Source organism: Punica granatum, chromosome 4, assembly GCF_007655135.1.
Source record: "Punica granatum isolate Tunisia-2019 chromosome 4, ASM765513v2, whole genome shotgun sequence".
In the NCBI taxonomy this organism is placed as follows: Eukaryota; Viridiplantae; Streptophyta; class Magnoliopsida; order Myrtales; family Lythraceae; genus Punica; species Punica granatum.
In genome coordinates, this window is record NC_045130.1 from 26,795,735 (window position 1) to 26,805,158 (window position 9,424).

The 9,424-nt window shown below is 38.9% G+C and overlaps 1 protein-coding gene across 2 annotated transcripts; it reads left to right on the top strand.

The window, feature by feature from the left end:
* The first annotated feature begins 6,183 nt into the window (after nt 1-6,183).
* Nucleotides 6,184-8,755, top strand: LOC116206234 (translation initiation factor IF-2). 2 transcript variants are annotated; one of them, XM_031539047.1, is made up of 2 exons: nt 6,184-7,204; nt 8,121-8,755. In XM_031539047.1, the coding sequence occupies exons 1-2, from the start codon at nt 6,512-6,514 to the stop codon at nt 8,520-8,522; spliced, it is 1,095 nt and encodes a 364-aa protein (XP_031394907.1). In that variant the 5' UTR covers nt 6,184-6,511; the 3' UTR covers nt 8,523-8,755. The 2 variants fall into 2 exon arrangements, with proteins under 2 accessions (XP_031394907.1, XP_031394908.1); XM_031539048.1 differs by having other exon boundaries at nt 6,202-7,204; nt 8,124-8,755.
* Nucleotides 8,756-9,424: the final 669 nt, after the last annotated feature.

A 9,424-nucleotide genomic window follows, 5' to 3' on the forward strand; every position in this document is an offset into this window, starting at 1 on the left:
TTCGAACCGATCCGATCAACCCAAATTTCATTTTTGTTCAAAGTTCCCAACCGAAAATCGAACGAAAAATGTTTAAATCGAACCAAACTGAACCAAAATATTCTAGTTTGCTACGGTTCAGTTTCGGTTTAAACCAAAAAATAATAATTACTAATAGTAATTAAAAGAAAAAGGAAAATTCCCCATTTAACACCACACAGAGAGAGAGATGACAGACAGACAGACAGACAACAGAGGGGGTGAGTTGAGAGAGAGACGGCACCAATGTTAGGACCACGGAATTCGAGTTCAAACCACGAGTGATGCACGTGAGTTTCATCGATAAAGAGGCCCAATCCACAACCCAAATAGCCTCGAACACCTGCACAAGGGGAGATGGGGGTGGTGCCCAATTCCCCTCTTCGACGCTCAAGTTGGTGTGAGCCATGAATATTGGGGAAAATGATGAATTGTTGATTAACCCTAAAAACATGTAAAGTGGATGTATTTATAAATGGTTTAGAGATAGATTGTGTTACCATTATAATGAGATATTCAGTATATTTTTGTATCCCATACCTCGATATATTAGAAAGTGTATCTTGTCGTTGTAGGAAATTCCTTATAATAACTCTTACTGACATGCCCTCACGAGTGGACCTCGCTAGAAGAATTGAACATGTTTCGTGAATGACTAGATTGGGCCTCGTTAGGCCTTGCTTGGGTCGCTTGGCCTTTCGGGCCGCACCGAGTCAGAATCCGAAATCCTGTCCCGAGCATCACTAATGTGCATAAATTAATGTTCATTTATTTGTCTATCCGCGTTGGATTATTATTTCTTCCCAGCACATAATAATGAAATACGTTTACCGGAAAACTTGCTCAAAATTAATTGCTTATAATCTCTGTATGCAATCTACCATATCACGTTTATGTCAGAATTTCTGGAACAGCATGCAGGCAGTGTGTTTATATGTAAAAGATACATATATATGTATAATCAATATTTTCAAAATATTCAATTATAATTCTTAAAACTTGCGATTTTAAGTTTTTACTTTCCTTGACGAGTCAACTCACAGTAGAAACTTAAATTTGATAATTCATGTAAAAATGCGAGTTTATTATGTAAAATCAGTAGAAATTCGATTCTACCAAGTCAAACATTAAACTAATTTATTATCATTTTCATCCCAATTTGAGGGGATTGATAGACCTTTTACTCTTACGACTTAGAAAAATGGAGAAATAATATATAATTTCTATTAACCTCAATTTTTTTTTGTACAAAATCGATGTTTAGAAATTATAATAAGAATAAAATATTTTGTCTTGTAGGATATTAGTAGGAATGTAAAATGATTCTCAGTTTTACCACATATAATATTATAATTCATAATACCATGTAAAAGAACTATTATCGAAATACTATGTTGATTATATATATATAAGGGAAAATTACAAAATAAATAAATAAATTTTGTAAAAATTCTCAATTTTGTCCTAAAATTTACTTTGCAACAAAAAAATTCACATGTTTTGAGAATCATCTCAAATTTAACATCAAATTACTATTCTGGTAAGTTTTTCGCCTATTTGCCTATGTGGATTTTACAGAACCTACAAAATTTACACATCATCTTATGATACTCTTTTCTTTACAAAAATAATCGAAATTTTCAGAAAAGTTTCAGTTTTGTTCTAAATTTTCATTGGTAATTTTAAAAAATACATATTTTAAAAATTTCTCAAAAATGATTCATGAGAGAAGATGCCAGCCGGAGCCGACTTTAGGAGCACTGTAAGGAGACCCAGACGGGGAGAGAGGTTATTTCCTAGACAATTTATAAAACATATAGTTTTTTTTCATTATATGCCAATAAAAGTTATTGGTCTCCCCGTCTGGGTTTCCTCGCAGTGCTCCTAAAGTCGGCCCCGGCTGACATCTTCTCTCATGGATAATTTCTAAGAAATTTTTAAAATATGTATTTTTCTAAATTACAAATCAAAATTTAGAATAAAACTGATACTTTTTTGAAAATTTAGGTTATTTTTGTAAAGAAAAGATAATAACATCAGATGATGTGTAAATTTTATGGGTCCCGTAAAATCCACGTAGGCAAATAGGAGAAAAACTTAGTAGAATGGTAATATGAGGTTAAATCTGAGATGATTATCAAAATATGTGGATTTTTTTATTGCAAAGTAAATTTTATGATAAAATTGAGATTTTTTACAATTTTTTTTTTGTAATTTGTCCTATATATAAACTTACAATTCTCTTATTAGATTCTACCTTTTGATTTAATGAATCCTTCTCCCTTTTCATTTAGAAACTCGATTATGACAGCGTTCGAGATAAAAGATGAACAATTGCTGGCTGATTGAGAATTGATTGTTCGTCGGGTGAGGAGGGGAAGAGCGGAAGGTGGGGTGGAGCCCTCATATATTTGCCCAATCGCATTGATGAGGGTGATACTGATATATATTTGCCTTTGCCCTCACATTTTCTCATCATCACCCCACCCTCATCCCAGAGAACAAACGGCCCCCCCAATTAATAAAGAGAAATCTCTGTCATCCATTCCCTATCCCAATCCTCAGATTCCAATATCCTGCATGGGTTTGGGACTAGCCGTATACTAGCATCCAAACACTTCCCCATCAGTCGGGCCTGTCATCCCCTGCATCCCCCTCGTTTATTCCCCACTTCCTGCACAGCCACTCAAAAAACACTGTCTAATTTCCTTAGTTCGGTTACGAAAAAGGCTAATAAATCATTTACAGGAAAAAAAAGCTGATAATTCTAATAAAACGAAAGAAAAGCTAAATGAAAAATACGAAATGTTTTATTGATGAGAACCGTACATGAATGAGTCGTCTTCATTTCGACAAGGACGTGTGATAATGTAACGGGCACCTCTTTCTCTTCTATTCTTATGTTTCTATTTACTATATATATATAGATACATACCAGTTAAGCCCTTTGACAACTAAACTTATATATATGATGATGGAACGAACTAACACAATAATTAGGGAGCATGTGATCGAAATTGGTGGACACAAGTCAAAGGGGTTTATATATATATATATATATATATGTATATGTATCATGATAAAATATTACATGGGTCAATGGTCGTCTGTCCCTCATGTTATAATTTCTCCAATCGCGCACTTCGGAGAATCCTATTAATGGTAGTTTAAGTTTATCTTTCTATATAAATATAATTAATTATGATATACACTACTGAAATTTCGTATTTGAGAAGATACATAGACGGATGAACTCTACTATTTTTGAGATCGTTGACTTTGTAGGAAGCACGAGAGGAATTCTAACATGTTATTGATTCCATTAGAACTATCATTGCATAAATAAATACCACCTCTGGTCCTAGGCAAGTATCGATATCAAACATTTCCGGGGACAGGACTGATATGAAGATTTGTCTATTAATCTTAAGAGTTGCTCAGTTCAAACTTCCAAGGGATCGATGAGGAGACACGAACTAATTCAACCGAATGATTCCATCATACCCGCAAAACCTAGATAGCTTAGATAAGTATATTGTAAATACAACTTAAAAAATAGGATCGAGGTACATATTGGAGATGAAAGTCTTTCGATCCTCATAGACCGAGAATCTATACATAGGATAAACTAAAACTATGATTGCCCAACGCCAACATCATCTAGCTTCATTACATTGGACTCCATGACATCTTATGAGATTATATGGGATAGCCTTGTAATTGCCTTTCTTACTTCCATTATAGCCTAAAGGCCACCAGATCTTGAAGTAAATGTCATCTGATAAGATAACATCATGAAAGAATATCAACTTATTAATATCTTCTGTGTTTTTTCTTTTACAATAAATGACAAAATTCTCATTATTGTATCTAGAAGTATTGGAGATTCTATCACTTATGGCAAGAAAAAATAGTGACAATGATTATTTTTCTTTTAAGCCTTTAAATCGGATTAGATAAGATACAAGCCGTACACATATGTTAATTTTTTTTAAACTAACGATTTATCCTTTTATCTTTGAATTTCAAACGTTTCTACCACGCATCTTCTTGACAACGCCCGGTCGGGCCCTTGAAAGAGTCGAAGCCAGTTCGATATTAATCGAACTAAAATTGATGGTTTCAATCAAATAAATAACAATTATATTTATTAAAAAATAGAAAATAAGCATAAAAATTGGGCAAAGCTGCGGAAGTTATTCGAAGCTGCCCTTTCAACTTATAACCACAACTTGAGCCTCTAGCAACATTGCTATGCTATGGAGTTACAAAAGTGGGTGAGCCGAATTGTCAAGAATTCAATGTTTTATTAATCAAAGCATGTGTGCTGTGAATAGGTTGCAAGCCAAACGAAACCGGTTTTGGTTCGATTAATATTGAACCGGCTTCAACTCGTTCACCGGCACGATCGGGTATCATTGAGAAGATGCATGGTCAAAAAATTTGAAATTAAAAGATAGAGGGGTGAATCTTTAATTTAAAAACGTTGGGACACGTGTAGGCCTTAATCTTATTTAATCCGATCCAATGACTTAAAAGAAAAACAATCACGGTGGTTGTTTTTCCTGCTAATCGTGGTAGCATCACCCCTAAAAATATAGAAATAAACGAAAAGACCAAACACTAATCATGTGGGTTTTTACCAGGTGTACGGTAAGTAATTGTGAATGAATGTAATAGATCAGCACATATGGAGCGAAAAGGCACAAAAGAAACCCTTTTCTCTTAGCAAACCTCCAACCCCAACAATAGAAACCCTAAAATTTGCGTCTTTCACCGGCGTGTCCGGCTCTGGCTTCGAGGTTCACAGCCACCACTACTAGATAGTTGAGGTTTTCCTCTCTCTCTTGATGGTGGTGGTTGCTTTCAGCCCTTCTCCTCTATTCTCCTTCCTCTCCCTGTCCGACAAGGTCATGGAGGTGCAATAGGAAGAATCACAGCTACATCGATTGATCTGTGGTGACCGAAACATCCTCTTGAGGTCAATTTTCATGGCTAAGGTCATAATTCCGGTCAAGCCTGAATTTCCTCAAAGATTAGGTCGCCCTTGACGTTGTGGTCGCTCCTTCGTGGCATCTTCGACATCTCTGCCCTCTGATCTACGATGGTGACGGTGTTCGATGGTGTCCCGGAGGTCGCAGTAGCCCTCCACCTCTTCCTTCCCGTCTTTAATAAGGTTTGTATGGTTGTGGTCTCTCCCTCCCTTTCGATTATCATGCAGCGACCCTCCCACCTCTCTTATCAAATCTAGGATGGAGAGTGAAGGTGCACTTGGTGGTAGCGGTGAGACAGTGTTGGCAGTGACGGCCTTACACACTAATTGGCCACGGAAGGCCCAGACCAATGGCCTCAATCTACTATGTCCTTCCCCGTTCCGATGGCAGCACCATCGATGCAGTGGTTGCAACTTACTCCGACCTGACCTCTAATCGATCGGGTTCTCCACCCTTCTCTCCACTGATGGATTTTTCTCTCGGTCTCCCCATCTCTTACATGCGATAGTATCCTCACCCACCTCGATACGATCATGCCGACAATCTGTTAGACTACTTTCTGCCTAAAAGAACCGCAATTTTGTGGCTTGTTCTTTTTTTTGTTGGTTATTGCAAGTCTTGGCCCCCATTGTTATCACTAGTCTTACCGATCGAGGAGGCTTTGGGCTTCCTTGCTTTGATTACATGCGAATAGACTGTTAAGGACTGGTAGAATTATTATATTTATTGGTTATGATTGTTGGTAGGATCTTGCATTCGGATACGACCCGTGACACCCTGTCTACTTTACTTTATTATGGAGTGAAATTTCATCTTGGATTTAGGATGTTCTCTTTTCTGATTACTATCGGGATCTGCGATGAAATACTGTTAGCAAGTAGTGATCGGAGCTAATGGTTTCAATATAGAAAACTACAATTGTATCCGTACTTTATGATGTTTCTCTCATTAACCCTTGTAATTTGTTCGATGGGTGAACTGTTTGTTGCCCTCCTTTTAATCTCTGACTGGGCATTTTACTTGTATATGTTTTTGCTGTAGATTTATAAAGAGTTCACTTGACTCCTTGAGGGGGAAAAGGAAAAAAAAAAGAAAAAGAAAAAGAAAAAAAAAGCACATATGGAGCACAAAATGGAAAGGGAATCAAGTTAAAAAATCAGAGTAATAAAAAAAAAATAGAGAGAGAGAGAGAGAGAGAGAGAGGTCTTATTGTGGGAGGAAAGGATTCTTACTTAGAGCACAACTTCATTTCCAGATTCCAATACCTTGTTTGTGTGTGTGTGTGTGTGTGTACGTGCGCGCACCCTGCTCCCATTAACTCCCTCCTCTTCTTCCTCATCCTCCTCCTCCTTCCTCTATCCCACCCACCCCCCGCTCTCTCTCTATCTTCTCATTCTTCTCTCCATTTCTTTATTCCCAATTGGGTCCCTTTGCTCTGCAGCTCTCTGAAGCTCATTCTTCCTCTTCTCTCTCTGTCTCTCTTTCTCTCCTTAGCTCCAATGGAGAGCCCAACAAGAATACCTCGGACGCTCTCACCCTGCAGCAGTGGCAGGAGCCGACTCAGCACCGATTCCAACTCCCCCGAGTTCGAGTTCTGGCGGCTCCAGGACCCCTCGCAGCAGCTCCCCCACTCCTCAGATCTCCTCTCCGCCGACGAGCTCTTCTCCGGCGGCGTCCTCCTCCCTCTCGGCCTCCTCTCCCTTTCCCACCCCGACTCCGAACCCGGACCCGATCCGGGGACACCCTGTCATCCGGAACCGGAACCGGAACCGGAACCGGAACCGGAACCACCATCCGCCTCCCTGCTAGACGAGGCCAAACCCTCCGAGGAGGCCCAGGTCGCGGCCGAGGCGGGGCCGCCCACGGCGTCGAAGCGGTGGAGGGACATTTTCAAGAAGGCGGAGAAGAAGCCGGAAGAAGGTAGAGAGAGATTGGAGAAGAAGAAAAAGGAGAAGAGGGGGCAGGGTGGATCTGGCTCCCCGGAGTTGAACATTAACATCTGGCCGTTCTCGAGGAGCAGATCCGCCGGGAACTGCGGGTCGCGGCCGAGGGCGGCTGCCGCCGGGGCCCGGAAGGTGAGCAGTGCGCCTTGCTCGAGGAGCAACTCCGCCGGGGAGAACAAGTCCAGGAAGTGGCCCAGCAGCCCGGGTCGGGCCGGAGTGCATCTGGGTCGGAGCAGCCCGGTTTGGCAGGTAAATATTTGGACATTGTGTTCGATTAGATAGATTTGTTAAAAGGAAAACAATTTTTTGGGATATAATTCGGAAAATAAAAGGTGGGATTGTCTTTGATTGCGATTTTAGAAAGGTTGTCCTTTTCGATGGAAAATTTGAAGCTTTCCTTGCTTTTGTCTCGATAATTGGAAAATAATTTCCATGGGATAATTCTCCATTTATAATTACTAATAATTAATTAAGCAAAAAAGCAGAATAAGTATTTCTCTGTTTTTTTTTGCCACCATTCTGATTCCATTATAAATTATGATCTGCATGATGTATGATTTAATTAAATTAACGAGTCGTATCGTGCCTTATATAGGATCTTTAGCTAGTGATTTTATTTCGAGTTGGATAATGATCCAATTTAATTTGATTTTGTGATATGATTATAAGTGTCAATAAATATATTAATGTGTGATAATATATATATATAAATATCAAAGTATGAGAAATTTATTATTAATATATATATATTTATTGATGTGAAAGTATATATTATTATTAAAAATTTGATTATAAAAATAATTAAAAAAATTTATATTATTAAATTAAAGAAAAAGATAACAATAATGAAATGAGGGAAAAATGAAGTTGGGTTGAGTGATTGTGATGGTGAAAACAAATAAAGCCTTATCTATTTACTTATTTATTTATTTGGTTTTTGGGGCAGATCTTTAGGTTAATGGGCTCAACTGTCACATCATGTCCCTAAATTACTATTTCGAATAATTTCATATATTTATTGGACCGTATATTTGGTCTGGCCAGCCTACCTAGCAAAATAAACAATTTAACCTTATCGGAGTCGAAATGACATTGAAAAAGGTTGAGTTTAATGTCACTTTATAATCTTCTCGAATTCGGAATAGTAATTCCATGGCCATCCTAGCAGGTGAGACGGGCAAGCTCCGGGGGGCCCAAGAGCTCTGACCCGATTCCTCAGAGCACCGACAAGGGTGCCAGCAATAAGGAAGCCGTTGCAGACGGAGCCCGTCGAAGCCAGGCGGCAGGTGCTGGCAGTCGCTGGGGAGGCCGTGCTGTCAGGGGCGGAGCGAAGGCCCAGGTGCTGAATTTGAATGTCCCGATGTGTATTGGGTATAGGCAACATTTGAGTTGCAGAGGAGGGGATAGCAGTGCCATTGCTGTAGGTGCTGGCGGCGGGGCCAAGGGTGCCGGTGTAGGAGGAGTCGTGGAAGGCGGCAGTAGCGGAGGGGAGGGGATTGTCGAAGGTGGAAGTGGAAGTAATAATTATTTTAACTTGAAGAGTTTGTTTACGAAGAAAGTGTATTAATAATAATAAGTGCATAGAAAATCTATCTCTCTTCTGCGGATTAGAAGAACCCCTCCTCTGCTTTTTTTGCTGAATAGAGTCTCTCCTCTCTTAGTTTGCCATTTTAAGGGTTTCTTTGGTATTTTCCCTGGAGGCCTTTCCATTTTCAGGTTAATGGTGGTGTAAAGTAAATCGGCCATAAAAGAGTCAAACTTTGAGACTTCCTAAATATATGATCTGAAGCTTTTCCTCCCTCCTCTCGAGAAACTCTTTAGCGATTTGATCTCATCACATGACATGAGTAATCATTCATTAGTGATATGATCTCACTCATCACGTGGCGTGAACAAATAATTTTATAGCTTCTTTGCATTGAGGATTTATGCAAAAAAAAAATTATAGTTTGTTTGGATTGAGAATTATGAAGAAGTGGATTTTGAAGGGTTTAAATACAAAATCTGTATAACTTTTTGGTTAAAATGGAGAATCATGAGCTTAGTTCAACGAAATAGAAATTCTAAGAGATAATAAGGGAAACGAATAGTTCTACTGAGTAACGAATCCATAATCTCTTAGTTTGTCAGGCGAAAATATGAGCCATTGCGTTACAATTTTATACAAATTTTGTATAATAATCTTTCATAATTCATTTCTCCATATTCGCCATAATCCGCAATCAAACAAAGCATTTGAGATTCCATTAAAAGGATACGACCTTATTAGTAGCACATGGATAGAGAGCCATGAATTAATACAATGAAACGATCTTGTTAGAGGTTGCAAAGCTACCATGATGACTTCTCTGGAGTGGCGACAGCTATAAGGTAAGGCCCCTTCCCGTGGGAATTTATCGGGACACCTCGATTTTAGGTGAGGGAGCGTTGATGGTAGACACCTCTTCCTCTCTGAGATCGCCTGTAAAT